At 43.8% G+C, this 17877-nt stretch overlaps 1 protein-coding gene across 2 annotated transcripts in view; it reads left to right on the top strand.

Moving 5' to 3' along the window:
* LOC309553400 (NACHT, LRR and PYD domains-containing protein 3-like) overlaps positions 1–17877 on the top strand; it is a 1231344-nt gene that overhangs the window by 41797 nt on the left and 1171670 nt on the right. Inside the window, exons 1-3 of one of the 2 annotated variants that reach the window (XM_082254577.1) lie at positions 1628–1650; positions 2451–4161; positions 6305–6436. In XM_082254577.1, coding sequence (XP_082110703.1) covers positions 2477–4161; positions 6305–6436 — 1817 coding nt within the window. In that variant the 5' untranslated portion in view covers positions 1628–1650; positions 2451–2476. Of the gene's footprint in view, positions 1–1627; positions 1651–2420; positions 4162–6304; positions 6437–17877 lie in introns of those variants that run through there. The other variant, XM_082254578.1, reaches the window with a different exon arrangement.

The raw sequence follows: 17877 nt of genomic DNA, 5'->3' as shown, positions 1-17877 counted from the left end.
CATACAGGGGTATACAATGTACAACATACAGGGGTATACAATGTACGGTTAACAGCAAACACACACACATCTTAGGTTGAACTGGATGGACGGATGTCTTTTTTTCAACCTCACTAACTATGTAACTATGAATACTTGTTTGCTAATTTTCAGGGCTTTTAATGGGCTACACTTACTTCTGTATCCTGTGAATGCCTAATATACCTTCAGCCACAGAATACAATGGTCTTTGCTGTCAGGTAAATGCATGTGGGCTAATTTTTGGGGCCTGTAATGGCCGGGCGACACTTGCTTCTTTATCCTGTGAATGTCTAATTTTTCAGACTGGAATTGAAAATCAATGGGTCTGTAAACGTTCCGCTAAATTGTGGAAAGGATGCGGACCCATTTTACAGATGTGTGAATGGACCCTATATGTATTTGACATGTATTTACCGGCTGCTGTCACTTCTGGCTGATTTAGAAAAAAAAATAAAAAAATAATAATTTTTATGGCAAACATTTCCAATAGCAATACTTCTGTTATGACATTGTCCATGTGCTGGGACTATTTGTGCACAGCTAGTATGTATTTTGTGGCTGCAAATATGACCTGAAGGTTTTTAAAGTTCGCCTCCCATTAAAGTCAATGGGGCCCGCCTCGAACTTGTAGTTTGCGAACATTTGAGAAAGTTCGCGGATAACGTTCGTGAACCACCCCGGCCGATGTTCGTCCATCACTATACAGCAAGTCCTACAGGGACAATCCTGCATGTGTATATATTTTTCTTGTGTTTTTTCCCCCTATTGGTTGAACTAGATGGACTTGTGTCTTTTTTTCTGCCAAACTAACTATGTAACTATTTACCACCAAATTAAGTTCAATTTGTCCTGAAATTTCGGTATAATCCACCCGGATTCACAAAGTAGTTGTGCTGATATTTAGAGATGTACTAACACGGGTCAAAGTTTAAAAATTGTGCTCAGGCATTAACATTTATTTTACCCTCAGTCCCTAAGGGCTAAAACATCTTTACAGACAGAGTTTACAGAGTAAAATCAATTTGGGTATCAATATTGTGGATAAAGGAAAAGGCTACAGAGTTCAGGGACAATTTAAAAGGGAAGCAGAATAATACATCTCCAGGATGCTGACAGTCAGTCACCATAACACAATGACTTCACTCAGCATGCCGAGCAGAGAAAAAAAATTGCAGCCACTTGCCTATTATACAGAACCTCCATATTTATAGCTGTATTCCGGGGAGACCCTCATGACTGTTGCTCGGGTTTCTGAGCCTTGTGTCCCATGCATCCACCTGAACCTCCATCAGAAAGAGGAGTCGAGGCTCCAGATTCTAGGTGTGTGTCTGTAAACCGTGCATAGAGAATTGGGGGCTGTTCTGGTCTCCCCACCATGGTCACATGTCACTGCAATGTGCTGAGATGTTACCAGGCAAAGACACTTCCCATCACCTGCATGGAGAAATAGGAGGAGGAGAGGCTCCAATCTACAGAGGGTTGGTGGGATGATGGTGTCTGGAAGGATCTGCTACACTAATAACTCTCTTAGTTCTTATTTTATACATTTCCGAGGTTTGTCAGGACTAATCTCTTCCCTAATCTTATTTCCAGACAAACTGAAGAGGACACATGACAATGGATTATCAGGTTAGTAGGACATCCATGTCTGATATGAAATCTCTTCTGGATGAACATTGTTTTATTGTAGTCTGGATCAGTGGTGGAACTACCAGGGTCACAAAGGTTGCACTTGAGACCAGGCCCTGGCATTCCACCACTGTAGGGGGCCCCATGACAGCAGGAAGGGGAGCCACTGCAGAACATGGACACAGTTCACACTGCTGTGATCCCAAAGTTGTGCAACTTGCTTGAAATTTCCTTTTGACTTACTTGCGATTTTTTGATTTAACGTTGTAGCTTATGGCACTCAAATCACGCCAAAGTCACAGAAAAAGTATTGCAGGAACCGTTTTCTTTGTTGCTACGACTTTAGTGACATTTATTAGGACAGCACCCATTGAAATGAATGTGCTTTGACTTGTCATGCGACTTTGTGTTGCAAGTCACATAAGTCACAGCAGTGTGAACTGGGGCTTATAAAGGGCCCTGTGATAGGAACAGGTGGAAAGGGCCACAGGCTAGAGAAAGGGCCCTGGCCTAAGAGGGAAGAGCCCCAGCTTTGGAGGGAAGGACCCAGGGATTGATGGAAAGGGCCCCAGCAGTCAGGGGTGCCATTCATGGCTTCTTGCACTGGGGCCATGAAGGATCTAGTTACTCCTCTGGTCTGCATGATTTGTCCATAGTTTGGATGCTTCCTCCATCCTCCTGTATTTCATAGGGTTCCATTCTTCGGGTTTATGGTTAGAATACAATATTTCCAACTCTGTCCTATAAATATTATTTCATGTGTGTGTGAGAAATAAAATATTCTCCTTTCTCTCATAAAGACATCAGTAAGGAACACAGAGAGTCTATGAAAGAGAAGCACCAGAGAATTCCAGAATATAATTCCCTTCCGGGGGAGGCTGTTCATCTACAGAATATATTCACCGAGTTATTGATGATAGACGGACCCCAGAATAAAGAGGGAAAAGAAGAAGAAATAAGGAGTTTAGGCAGAAGACATGTACAAATCATGGAGAAAAGATCCCCAACCACAATCCAGGCCCTCTTTGACCCGGATAAAGATGGGTTCATCCCTAAGATTGTGGTGTTACAAGGAGCTGCTGGGATTGGAAAAACAATGACCTCCAAGAAGATCATGCTGGACTGGGCCTCTGGGGATCTCTATGAAGACAAGTTTGACTTTGTGTTTTATCTGAGCTGTAGAGAAATCAACACCATCCCTGGAAACATAAGCCTTGTGGGACTTTTCTCCAGAACCTGCAGACTGAGTTCAGATGACCTGGTGTCTATTCTGAAGGATCCTGGAAGTCAGAGAAAACTTCTCACCATAGTTGATGGGTTTGATGAACTGAGGTGGACTCTGGAGGAGAAATCTGAGGGTTGTCCTGACATTTCTATGGAAACCAACAAAGAAATAATTCTCCAAAGCTTGCTCAGGAGACAGATTCTCTCACAATCTTCTCTGATCATCACCACAAGGTCACTGGCCATGGAGAAACTGAACACATTCATCGATGATCATCGCAATGTGGAAATCCAGGGATTTACAAGGGAAGATCGGGAGGAATATGTCCATAAATTCTATGGAAATAAAGATGCAGACAAGGTTCTCAGTATAATAAAGGACAATGACATTCTGTACACCATGTGTGCCGTCCCCATCACATGCTGGATTGTCTGCACTGTAATGAAACAAGGAATAAATAAAGATTTGGCTTTAATTCATACGATGACTTCAATTTACCTTCTCTACCTGGAGATTTTACTAACCCATCACAGTAAGAAGGAGCAGTCTGTACGCAGGAAACAAACCTGTCTGAAGAAGCTGTGTGCTCTGGCCAATCAGGGAGTTCTGAACCAACAAATCTTATTTGAGAAGAAAGATCTAGAAAGACATGGACTTTCTCTGGATGAGGTGGAGTCTGTATTTCTGAATGAGAACATCTTTCATTGGGACGTCCGCACCCAGACCTGCTACAGCTTCATCCACCTGAGTGTACAGGAGTTCCTTGCTGCTCTCTATTATGGGATGGGTGGTGGTTGGTTGAGATTTTTGAAATTGACTTTCCTCCCGAAGATCTGTAAAGGGAAATCACTATCAGACATCAGATCAGATTACTCACATTTAGTATTATCTGTACAATTCCTGTTTGGTCTCTTAAATGAAAATCAGGTGAAGAAATTCTCAGAGGTCACAGGAATCCCCATCTCACTCCGAGCCAAACCTGCAATCATAGAATGGGCCATGAAGGACATCAATCAGATTTTCTATACTCAGACCATCTTCTGCCTGTATGAGACTCAGGATGAGGACTTCATTAGGAGAGTCATGTCTGGTTGTAGAAGTTTGGAGCTGTCCGGCTCAGATACTGGTCACTTGTGGAGGAACAGGAATTATTCCAAGCAGCTGAGCTATTGCTTGAAGACTTTGAAGAGAGAAAGTTTTCAGTCTTTACATTTTTCATCTCTCACTGTGGATCCAGAGTGCCAGAAAATTCTATCTCCATTCCTACACAGGAGTCAGAGGGTCGGGTAAGTGAGTGTGAGGATCTCCTAACTGAGCTCAGAGAATGGTCAGGAACCTGCATACAGTATAACGGTGATTATCAGACATGTTCTCCATCTACCACACTTGTTAGAAGTCCTGGGAACTCACGCTTTCCTCAGCCCTAAGCCCTGGTTCACACTAGTGCAATTTTCCAGCGACCTGCGACATTCTGGTGACATGTAAAGTTGTAGGTCAGGTGAAAATTAGATTTTAATGGGTGTTGTCTTAATTACTGCGCTTTGAGTCACTGCAACAAAATAAAATACTTCCTGCGCTACTTTTGGCGATTCTTGTGCGGCACGACTCCCATAGACTTCAATGTAAAATCGCCAGAAAGTCGTACATTTGTCTGAATGTTTAACACTTTGCTGCGACTTCTGAGGCAATGTTTAACCCTCACCTCTCCTCCCTGGTCATCCTTGCTGCCTAAAATCTTCCTCCCAAGCACATTCCATTCACACCTGAGCATAGCGGAAACGCACATTCCCACCTCCATTTTCTGTGTATTTTCAGGTGTAAGCACACATTGTGTATAGGAAGCCATTCACTAGAATGTTCTGCCCAACATGCGACAAACACCCCAAAGTAGCTCAGGAACCTTTCCAGTCATGGAGTGTCGTGTATTTTGGCAGCAAAACATGCGTCTGCTAACTGCGATTGGGGGGTCATTACCAATTAGCCGCTATTCACATCTGTGTGTTTCTAAGTCTAAAAAATGCACAGCAACGCACACCACAGTTGCACAGATGTAAATGAATGGTAACACAAGTGCAATGCGCCTTGCTGTGCGTTTTTGAAACATACGGAAAAGCGCATGTTTTCTTGCAGTCTGCCGTGCATTAAACAATGAATAATAACACAAGTGTGACGCACATTGCTGCGTATTTATGAAACGCACAGCAAAGCATGCGTTTTCTTGCAGGTTGCTGTGCAGTTGGAAATGCGCAGATGCAAATAAATGATAACGCATTTACTACTACCTGGCAACCCGCAAGAAAATGCATGCTTTGCTGCATGTTTTGTGTAGCAATGCCCATCACACTTACATTACCATTCATCTGCATCTTCAGGTTTTTGAACACACACCAACCCGCAAGAAAACGCATGCATTGCATTTAAAAAATGTGCAGCAACACACATTGCACTTGCGATACCATTCGCTCACATCTGCAGGTTTCTGAATGCACGGCATCCTGCAGGAAAATGCACGCTTTGCCACACGTTTTGGAAACATGCGTCGTGCTTGCCTTGCCATTTTCTCACTGCGAGCGTGATGCACGTTTGCAGCGCATTTCTGAAACATGCGACAAAGCAGACAATTTCTGTGCAGTTGATGTGCATTCAGAATCATGCAGATGTAATTGCAGCCTGATTGGTAATGACACCCAATCACGGTTAGCAGACGCATGTTTTGCCATGTGACAAAACACGCTATAAACACGGATCCATCAAAGTCACATAGGAATGCTTCTCAGTAAAGTCACTTTGAAGTCGCACCTGGTCGCCGGGAAGTTGTAGAGCAAAGTCAAGCTGGAAGTGGCTGCGACTTTCATGTTGTGCTGTGTGAACCAGAGCTAAATGGTGGTTCCCACATATCACCTTCTACACAACTTCTGGTAACATCGCATCATTTACATCGTATTACCCTTTCACTGACACCCAATTATACCATTTATCACACAGAACATTTGGAGGGAAAGCTTAGTGTTCAGAGATCCGGGGGAGGGGAATAATGCCAGGGGTGTGACATCATCATCCCAACATTGGAGGGACCAATTGTCTGCAGAAGTGGGTGGAGATGGGAATGTCTGGACTGCATTTCATATCTGGAACCAAAGTGGTGTTCCAGGATTTTCCAGAAACTGATGATGAATGGAAACCCCTGTGTAGGAAGGCCGGAGACCCCCGTATACATATCAGGGGCCTCCTTTAAGTTTTCTCTGGAGTGTGACTTCAAAGACCGCTCATAGCCACCAATGAGAAGTCCTTATCAGGTCCCGTATGAGACTGTAGAGCCAGAGGGAAGGCAGCCATGTGGAAGGGAAATGTTGGGTGTTACATTGTTATTCTTGGTGTCAGAGGTCATCCATTCTTGGTGGTAATTATTATCTCATTATTGGTTTGTAGGTTTGAGTTTTGTACTATTTCCAGTAAAGATTGTCTGGGAGATGAAGAAGAGTCCTCCTCTTCAGGATATAGAAGGAAGTCTGATACTCTTTCCTTTCTGAAGAACCCGGAGAGTAAAATTCAGGAATTGGGGTAAGAGAAATGTGTGATCCTGCAGTGATGGGGAAATGTGACGTCTTGTGATTGTTCCCGTCTCTCAGTGTTTCCTTCTATCTCTGGGTGTCCTCCATCCTCCCCCATCTTCCATCACCTCTCCTCTTCTCGTGTCTTCTCCTCTCTGAGGGAATCTCTCTGGGTGTCCTCCATTCTCACCCATCCCCCATCACCTCTCCTCTTCTCATGTCTTCTCCTCTCTGAGGGAATCTTTCTCTCGGTGTCCTCCATCCTCACCCATCCCCCATCACCTCTCCGCTTCTCATGTCTTCTCCTCTCTGAGGGAATCTTTCTCTGGGTGTTCTCCATCCTCACCCATCCCCCATCACCTCTCCTCTTCTCATGTCTTCTCCTCTCTGAGGGAATCTTTCTCTTTGTAATCTCATCCATGGGATTTGGGGTTCCCCTTATAGTAGAAGAGTGACCAGGCTATGTACATATGGAATGACATTCATATTCCTAACAAGCAGGAAATAGGATGGAATAGAAACCCTTAGGGCTCGCTCACACGTCTGATGATTACGAAGAAGGAAGCAATGCTCAGTAACACTTCTATGACATTTATCATGTGTCTTCATTCTGTTTATGAAGCTCTGAAAACACTAGAAGAAAACTTTTAGGTTTAGGGAGTCTCACTTCTAGCGCTGCAAAGCTATCTTTATATCTACCCTGTAAGGGAGGTGTCACTACACATCACCAATCATAAGTGGCCGACCACAAAGTAGGTTTTCTGCATGTACATAATTTGTGAAAGTTTGTGTGGTCTCACTCATCATGCTGCAATATTGAACAATTTAAATATATCTTACTTATATTGTTTTTTATACCATTGTAATATTCCTGTATAATTGTGCTGAAACACATTTTGATTGTTAAAAAATTAAAAAAAAAAAGTATATTTTTTAGGTTTAGGGAGTCTCACTTCTAGTGCTGCACAGTTGTCTTTCTATCTGTTTGGTGTTGGATTTTGTAGATGAATCCTTCTGTGATCAGCTGATTAGTATATATAATTGTAAGATGTTTTGGCTGTGCAGTGACACATTTCCTGCCTGGCACTGTCAGTATTGCCGGCTGGTTGATGATTTTGCCGGCACACAGAAGCTATTGGAGTTACCACACGGCTGTTCTGTACAACCAGAAGTGACTGGAGCTGCTCTGTCCTACTTCTCTATGATTTCCCAGTGCATTCTGGGATATCGGAGCCTCCGCTGTCTGTCCTCCAATGCCCAGCGGTTATTGGGAATCACCATGAAATGAATGGAGGTGGCTGACAAGCATGGATGCCTCATGACAGCGACATGCTGCTTAATATTTTACACAACGCTACCGCTCCTGTGTGACCAGCACTGTGTGCCGCCATTGTAATATTCATGGCAGGCATGGAAGGGCGGTTATACGGCTTTAGAAATGCTGAATAAATGTCACATAATTGCATGGTACTGACACACGTGTGAACGAGACCTTACTGACCTCTGTAGCTACAGCCACCAGGGATCAATTCATCCTCAATTTTCACAGAATATCCAGTGAGGTCCCTCAGGTGGGTTTCATCAATTTTTCCCCCCTCTCCTCTCACTCCTCTGAGTCATTCAGTTATGAAGGGAAATTACAGCTTGAGCTACTGAGCTCTGGAAACTACAATGGTTTGTACAGTGATCCAGGAAAGACAGACTGGTAAACATGTGGAAAAATTGATTTTTGTAAAATCTTACCGTAAAATCCTTTTACGAAAACCACTTAGGAAGGAAGGATGGATTCGGAAGAAGAACCACCTTATCCCTATGAACCACCAGATCTGGGGAACGTCAGGATAATGCGGCCAGTTCTGACACCCTGCGTACAGAAGTAATGGCCACCAAGAAGGCCACCTTCTGGGATAATGTAAGCAAGGGAATCTCCCTAATATCTTCAAAAAGAAGTTTCTGAAGAACCGACCACACTAAATTAAGATCCCAGGCAGTAAGGGTGCGCGCACTGGCAGAGCCAGATATCGCACCCCCTGGATGAAATTCCGCACCAAGGAATGATTAGCCAAAGGTTTCTTGAAAGAAGATTGCTAACGCCGAAAACCTGACCCTTGATCGTGCTCAAGGATAGTTTCTGCTCAACCCCTTGTTGCAGACAGACCAAAATTCGGGTCACAGAATAGGTATGTTGGGGAAATCCAATAGATTCACACCATGCAATATAAGACTTCCATGTGCTGGAAGTCGCTTTCCTTGCTTTAACTGGAGGTAGGAATAACTGAAGCTGACACTCCCTTGTCCTTCCGTACCTGGGTCTCAATGGCCAGGCCATTAAGCCAGTGACTGTAAAGCAAGATGGAAGATCGGTCCCTGAGACCGCAAATCCTCCCTGAGAGGAAGTCTCCAAGGAGCGTCCGCGACTAGCCTCACCAAGTCGGTGTACCAGGCTCGACGAGGTCAGTCCGGAATTTCCAGAATAACTGGAATTCCCTCCACCTCTATCCTGCAAAGAAGTTCCCGAAGCAACTTGAGAGGATGGAAGGCATGCCGTAGCTGATACTGCCCCCACGGGGCGATCAGCGTTTCTGCTGCGTCCGCTAGAGGATCGCGGCGCGAGCTACAAACCTCCGCACCTTCCTGTTAAGCCAAGGTGCCAACAGATCCACATCCGGGATGTCCCAATGAAGGGACAGCTAGTGAAAAACCTCTGGATGAAGAGGCCATATGCGATTGGATCCGAATCGGGCTGCTCTAGAGCTGCTCGATCCAGTAAATCAGACAAAATCTGATCGCTCTCAGTTCCGATACCCTTATTGGTAATCTGGATACTATCGGAAGAAATGACTTCCCCTGGTTGAGCATCGGAGACTTCCTGGTCCGCTCGCTCAACCGGATCCGATTGTCCAGGGAATCGGAATTCTGATTCCATTAAAAAAGAATCTCCTTCAGGAGAATTCGGGTATGAGACTGGGTATACGGTACTGCCTCTAAGAAGGCCACCATCAGTCCCAGCCAATTGACGGACAGCAACATCCGAATCGTTGACTGAACCTTCTGGAGTTTCTCCGCAAGGAGAAACTCTCTTGCCCAGGATGTATCCAACCTTAAGCCCAGATAGTTCAGTCTCCTGGTGGGAACCAGGGATGATCTTTGGGAAAGCGAAAAAACGCTGATGTCCTGCGATGATGGGGATATAAAGATAGGCCTCCTAAATGTCTATGGACGCCAGGAAATCCCCTTGATGCAGGGAGGCCACCACTGTACGGATGGACTCTATTTCTTCCCAAGTCCAGATTTGGACGCACCTTGCCCTCTTTCCTGGGCATTGTGAATAGGTTCGAATAGAACCCCTGAAACCGTTCAATGTTAGAAGGGAAGAATCGCACCGGTGGAAGTGTTCGAAACTCGATCCTGTGTCCTCCAGAAACCGGTGAAGACATCCCCCCCACCCCAGAGATGGGTAGGGGCGCATCAGGCTATATTCTTCAGGCTTGGCTGAGCCGGACTCTTTGTTTAGCCGACCAGCGCCCTTTGAAACCCCTCTAAAGGGGCTTTGGAGGGTTTCGCCTTATCGCCCGCCCTCGCGGAACGAACAACTCTTTATGAGCAGAAAAGGAAGGTCCTCGTTAGTTACGAGGTCTTTTTATCCTAACAGTCTGTGGCAAGACAGCAGGTGGTACCGTCTATCCTATAAAGAGGAATTCCTCAAACGGATAGCACCTAGCCATGCGTTTGGAAATAACAGGGGTTCGTTTCAAAACGACCCCATTTGGGTAAAGGAAAATCCTTCGCCCTTTTGGTAGGCTAACAAGTACCAAAAAGGAATCTCAGTCTCAGCTACCTCTGCCGGTGTAACCTCAAGACTAAAGGTTTCCCGGACGGACACAACTAGTGCATCCACCACTCTTGTGCTATGGCGGAGGCAGAAACGTTCTCCTCACTGCTGAGGAGATATTACCTGAGACAACAGCCCCCTAAGAGGGACCTGCAACTGCATTGACCAGCTCCGAATCCGTATCTGAAGTATCTGATAAACAATAGGGGTAGGCGGGGGTCGCTACTTGACCCCCGTCCCTGACAGGCCACCTCCACCCGGGATACCAAAGACTCCAAAACTGCCGATAATGCATTAAAAACAAGTGGGGTACTGAAGGGTCCTGCGGTCATCTTGAGGGTCAGGTGGGGATACCTATGCGGCAGGGTCAATGATTATACAAGACACTTGCCAGCGACAAAAAATGACAAAGTAAAAAACTTCTTTTTTTTTTTTTTTTTGTGTCCCCCAGTCGCAACAGCGCCCCTCAGTGTTACCTGCCTTTTTGGACCCCACAGAGAGAGAGAGAGAGACCCCAAGGCTCATCCCTGATGCACAGAAATTTTCATCAGCTTGCTCAGTGCTTGTCTTGTTACAGACAGGAAGTCTTTGGCCCTAGTTCCTGGGTAAAGGAGGCGGCTCCGCCCCTTAACACGCCTGCCGGCGCCTCCCCCTGGCTCCATGAGGTGTTTGAGTCACCTCAAACATGGCCGCCCCCATGCTGGAGACACGAGGCTACACCAAAATGGCGGCCTTGTGCGATCTACCAGACAATGGCGGCGGCCTGCACAGAATAGCGGCATGTCTGCAGAAGGATCTCGGCCTCACAACCCTTCACCCTCATGGTGGTCAGCGTGGTCGGTGGTACCGGACCCTGGCGGGCCGTATGCGGTCCGTGGCCGTCTGGAGGCATCTGCTTAGCTGGAGGAATGATCTGGAATGCAGTATACATGTATAGACATCGCCCTGTGGCTACTGACAGGTAGGATACCTTATACTATCACAGTAAAGTTCTAGTACTGCCACTGACTACAATCATTTTCACATTTTTACAATTAGATTGTCAGCTCCCAAACCAAGCCTCCTGGCTTCTTGTACACAAAAATCACACTCAATTAGGGGGATCTGTGACATGTTGTAGGATAGAGGGGAACCCATCCTTACCATTACAGAGAGGGGCCCGCGTTCACCACAAGACCCGTCAGGGGGAAAGGGGGAACATACTACTCACCATACCGGAACCTGGCGGGCGCCAACTCCTGACAGTACCCCTCTCCACCGAGGTAGGAGGGCTGTCGACCAATACGGACGCCGTGACTCATGGTCTTTGGCGTTTCAGCGAGACGTTTAACTCGCAGGGTCAGTCCCCGTCCAGTGGGACTTTGTCGCGGCCGACCCAGCGCAGAGCTATGGCCTGCACGCGCTCGTAGGCTGAACTGCGGTGACCACTGGATCTCAACATCCAGCCCGTCGCCCAGTTCAGCTTTCTTGCTTGAAGATCTCACAGGAACACTGGAGAAAAAAAGCTGTCTAAAAAATCTTTTCTAAGAAAAAAATCCTGCCAGGACCGAAGATCCCAGCAAGGAATCTAGGTCCTTACTCCTAACTAGACAGAAAAAAACTGATTTGCTGTAGCAGGAAGTGAGAGGATATACCCCCTGGGACTGCCCCTAGGGTGTGGCCAGAACGTTTTCTTTCCTGTCTAGTCCTACTCCTGTAGAGGGCAGCATAACCCGAGGGTGTTGAATCACCGAGGACTACGTCTGTCAATGAGCGATAGAGAAAAGAGATTTCAGCTCCACCTGCTGGCTGGAAATGAAAATGCTAAATTTTTATATACAATATTTTATATTTACAAATCTATGAATGGAATGTTTTTTGTCCTAACCATAATAAAGACAGAAAACACGATACATTCCTCTGATGGCAAAGACATCAGACAGTTCTCACTTCTGTACAAAAGGCCGTCCCATAACCAATACAACTCATACTCCAGAAATATCATCTGTCATCGTCTCACTTCTGCAGGATAGGAGTTATAAATCCTGGAAAGTTACCCATCCCCCATCACTAGAAGAAATGATGAACACCCCCAACTCCCATCCCCTTTATGAGTCCTTGTCTGCCATAAAAAGTCCCAAGACTTCCTCTGTCCTGGCTCTGGGCAGTGAGTGCCTATCTCCCCCTCTCTGCTCCTGGTGGGGGTTCTGTTCAGGTATGAAGGTCGTATCCTATGGACATAAACCCCCTCCGGAGTCCCCCCACAACCACATATTATACTATGTAGAGCTGGGCAGTCAGCTTCATCTTATTGTATTTTGTTCGTTATCCACAATGAAATGTTTGTAATGAGAAGTCATCATCACGGTCAGCTTCCAAAATACAAATCCCAATTTATTTTCACATATGGCTAAAAATCATCCCAACAGAGAAGCCGACGCGTTTCAGCCATTCAGGCCTTAGCCATAGCTGTCTGTTGGGTTCAACAACTCCCCATTAGATGCCCCCCAACCTCACACAGCCATGGGCGGGGTTACATATAACATGAATTAATAAGCAGATCTATGTCCATGTAATGAGATGGAAATTGAGCACCCAATGAAATGAGAGATGACATGAATAGAATACAGGATTACACAAATCATTCCCATCAATAACAATCACACCTCAAATCCCAACTTACAAGTCATGTGAGGTGGAGATTCCCATCCCAGCGATGGTTGAGGCTGAGATCCACCACACCTCCGTCTCTAATAGTTTTCAGTGTGAATCACCGCTAAGGATGATCGAACTTTTGAAAAGTTCGGTTCGGCCAGAACATCCGAACTTCCCGAAAGTTCGGCCCGGATTTCAGAACCCCATTGAAATCAATGGGACCCGAACTTCGGTAATCAAAAAACACAATTTTTAAGCCCTAAAACCAAATAAACGCCCCTAAAAAGTGCCCAGGGTTCTGGGTCATGCCCCATTAACTATTAATCACACAAAAAAAGTTCTTAAAAATTGTCATTTTTGATAAAAAAGCCAATTATTGAAAAAAAAAAAAAAAAAAGAGAGAGATTTTTTTTGATTTTGACTTTGCATTTAGTATCTGGGGGGTCTAAAAGGTGTACATGTGAAGTTTCAGCTCTGTAGCATGTCCAGAACCATGAAAAGAAAAAAAGATAATTTTTCAGTAGAACAGGGATGTGGGACCCTCCTTTTACACCTATATGATCTTTTTTTTCTGGTTCTGGACATGCTACAGAGCTGAAACTTCACAGGTACACCTTTTAGACCCCCCAGACACAAAATCACACAAACAAAAGGTTCTTACAAATTGTAATTTTTGATAAAAAAAAGCCAATTATTGGAAAAAATAAAAAGAGATTTTTTGATTTTTACTTTGGATTTAGTATCTTGGGGGGTCTAAAAAGTGTACATGTGAAGTTTCAGCTCTGTAGCATGTCCAGAACCATAAAAAAAAGATTGTTTGTATTAGAAAACGTTCAGATCCCCAATATGGTTTCTCGCTTTGCACAGCACCTTGCCGGTTTAATAGCAGGCATTTTTTTGGGTTCTTTTCAGTCAGGAAAAACATCTGAACTTGTGTATAGTGGTACTGTGCACAAGTTCTGATGTTTTGCCTGCCTCCAAAAACCCCCAAAAAATGCCAGCAAAAACACACCTGGGCATTTTTTTTTTTGACGCTAGCGTTTTTTTTGGCATTTTTTGGGGTTCTTTTGAGGCAGGCAAAACATCTGAACTTGTGTATAGTGGTGTATATACACACATACATATATTTATATACACACCTAGACATATATAGGTGTGATAGTAGCAGAAATATATGCTTGCGCTAATGAAATCATTTACAGTAATATATTTCTGCTACTATCACACCTATATATGGCTAGGTGTCTATATACATATAAGTATGTGTGTATATATACCACTATACACAAGTTCAGATGTTTTGCCTGCCTCAAAAGAACCCCAAAAAATGCCAAAAAAAACGCTAGCGTCAAAAAAAAAATGCCCAGGTGTGTTTTTGCTGGCATTTTTTGGGGGGTTTTGGAGGCAGGCAAAACTTTTGAACTTGTGCACAGTACCACTATACACAAGTTCAGATGTTTTTCCTGACTGCAAAGAACCCAAAAAAATGCCTGCTTTTAAACCGGCAAGGTGCTGTGCAAAGCGAGAAACCATATTGGTGATCTGAACGTTTTCTAATACAAACAATCTTTTTTTTATGGTTCTGGACATGCTACAGAGCTGAAACTTCACATGCACACCTTTTAGACCCCCCAGATCTGAAATCCAAAGTAAAAATCAAAAAATCTTTTTTTTTTTTTTTTTTTTCCAATAATTGGCTTTTTTATCAAAAATGACAATTTGTAAGAACTTTTTTTTGTGTGATTTTGTGTCTGGGGGGTCTAAAATGTGTACCTGTGAAGTTTCAGCTCTGTAGCATGTCCAGAACCAGCAAAAAAAAGGATTGTATGTATTAGAAAACTTTAAGCACAGGAGTATGGCTTCTCTGCTGTAACACCTTGCCGGTTTAATAGAAGGCATTTTTTTGGGTTCTTTGCAGTCAGGAAAAACATCTGAACTTGTGTATAGTGGTACTGTACACAAGTTCAGATGTTTTGCCTGCCTCCAAAACCCCCCAAAAAAATGCCAGCAAAAACACACCTGGGCATTTTTTTTTGACGCTAGCGTTTTTTTGGCATTCTTTTGGGTTCTTTTGAGGCAGGCAAAACATCTGAACTTGTGTATAGTGGTATATATACACACATACATATATTTATATAGACACCTAGACATATATAGGTGTGATAGTAGCAGAAATATACAGGTCCTTCTCAAAAAATGAGCATATTGTGATAAAGTTCATTATTTTCTGTAATGTACTGATAAACATTAGACTTTCATATATTTTACATTCATTACACACAACTGAAGTAGTCCTTTTATTGTTTTAATATTGATGATTTTGGCATACAGCTCATGAAAACCCAAAATTCCTATCTCAAAAAATTAGCATATTTCATCCGACCAATAAAAGAAAAGTGTTTTTAATACAAAAAAAGTCAACCTTCAAATAATGATGTTCAGTTATGCACTCAATACTTGGTCGAGAATCCTTTTGCAGAAATGATTGCTTCAATGCGGCGTGGCATGGAGGCTCAGGATGCTTCGATAGCGGCCTTCAGCTCATCCAGAGTGTTGGGTCTTGCGTCTCTCAACTTTCTCTTCACAACATCCCACAGATTCTCTATGGGGTTCAGGTCAGGAGAGTTGACTAATTAACTCCGTTAATTAGTCAACAGTAGTCAATGAAGCAATCATTTCTGCAAAAGGATTCTCGACCAAGTATTGAGTGCCTAACTGAACATAATTATTTGAAGGTTGACTTTTTTTTGTATTAAAAACACTTTTCTTTTATTGGTCAGATGAAATATGCTAATTTTTTGAGATAGGAATTTGGGGTTTTCATGAGCTGTATGCCAAAATCATCAATATTAAAACAATAAAAGGCTTGCACTACTTCAGTTGTGTGTAATGAATGTAAAATATATGAAAGTCTAATGTTTATCAGTACATTACAGAAAATAATGAACTTCATCACAATATGCTCATTTTTTGAGAAGGACCTGTATTACTGTAAATGATTTCATTAGCGCAAGCATATATTTCTGCTACTATCACACCTATATATGTCTAGGTGTGTATATAAATATATGGATGTGTGTATATACACCACTATACACAAGTTCAGATGTTTTGCCTGCCTCCAAAACCCCCCAAAAAATGCCAGCAAAAACACACCTGGGCATTTTTGGACGTTAGCGTTTTTTTGGCATTTTTGGGGTTCTTTTGAGGCAGGCAAAACATCTGAACATGTGTATAGGGGGTATATATACACATATATGTCTGAATATATACCCCTAGACATATATAGGTGTGATAGTAGCAGAAATATATTACTGGAAATGATTTCATTAGCGCAAGCATTTATTTCTGCTACTATCACACCTATATATGTCTAGGGGTATATATTCAGACATATATGTCTATATATACCCCCTATACACATGTTCAGATGTCATGTCTGACATCAAACATGTCCTCAAAAAAGCACTGACAGTGGCAGCCCCTGCAGCATAAAAAATGCTGGCGGCGGCGGAGCCATATTGGTGTCCCGAAGCTATTCAGAGAAAACGATCTTTTCTCTATAGCGGTCACCCTGCTATGGCAGGGTTTTGTCACCCTGCCATAGCAGTCACTGCCAGTTAACCCTACACTACACTACGGTCCCCTTACACTTAACACTTTCCCTACAGAAACTCAATTTTGAAGCTAATTTAAGTGTAAAGGAGCACTCTAACTACACTAGATATCCCTTTCCTCACACTAAAAATTAGCTAAATGACACTTTTAAAGTAAAATTAACAGAACTGCTTCCATTCTCTTCCATGTCCTGTATTACAATGCTAGGAAAATGGCGGGGGCTATCTTATATACTGGGGGGCGTATTCACTAATGATTGGTCTAGGGACCCCCTAGTCACTCCAATCACATTCCTAGCATTCTTCTGCCCCCTCAATTGGCTTTTGCTAATGGTTCTGGTCCAATCACGGGCTTTTAAAGCCCATTTCCTGAATCATTGCATTTTGGGCGGTTCTGGTTGCCGAATTCCGAACTTTTTGGGCAAAAAGTTCTAAATTCGGCAGAACCTCGAACACCCAATGTTTGGGCCGAACCGATGGTGGACCCGAACCGTTCTATCATCCCTAATCACCGCCTCTATCAGATGAAATGACCCTTTCTATACCACAAAAAGAAAAGGGGGTCCTATCCCTCCATGGACACCTCTGAAGGGTCTGGAAACATTAGACAATTGTTTGGATCTCACCAACCTGGATGTGTAAAGGTGGGGTGGTCCATCCCACGTATTGGAGAGAGAACACGCCTTGTATTCTATAACATACACTATATAACATGACTGCTAAGGCGCATAGGTCCAGAAACAATGTTACCATAATAACCAACCCCTCTTGCCCCCTCCCCATACAAAAACTACACTTACAATGATTAAGTTGGAAAGGGCAAGGCCACAGTTTTTATTTAGTTTCCAATACCAAACAAGTACACGTTTAGACCAGTGCCGGTCACAGTTGTACTGGGAGCACTCTTAGTCATTAACAACTTAAATTCCAAAAAGGGGAAAGGGGGAGGGTCTGTCCTTACCATCAGTGCAGGACATCCAGCCTACCCCCCAATTTACAAACAAAGGCATAACCCATTACCAAAACTTTAACTGCTGGCAAGGTCAAAGACCGCCACTAAAGCTGTGACTGTCTCCTAGTACAGCTAAGATTGTGGGGTTATCACTATCTCATTAGGGATGATCGAATGGTTCGGGTCGACCATCGGGTCGACCCAAACATTGGCTGTTCGAGGTTCACCGAATTTAGAACCTTTTGGTCAACCAGAACCGACCAAAATGCAATGGATCAGGAAATGGGCTTTAAAAGCCCGCGATTGGAACAGAACCATCAGTAAAAGCCAATTGAGGGGCAGGAGAATGCTAGGAATGTGATTGGCGTGACTAGGGGGTCCATAGTCCAATCATTAGTGACTACGCCCCCCAGTAT

Source organism: Pelophylax lessonae, assembly GCF_965119305.1.
Source record: "Pelophylax lessonae genome assembly, chromosome: 4".
Lineage (NCBI taxonomy): Eukaryota > Metazoa > Chordata > Amphibia > Anura > Ranidae > Pelophylax > Pelophylax lessonae.
Note: the sequence above shows the minus strand (reverse complement) of the source record. Positions and strands in the feature narration are given on the sequence as shown.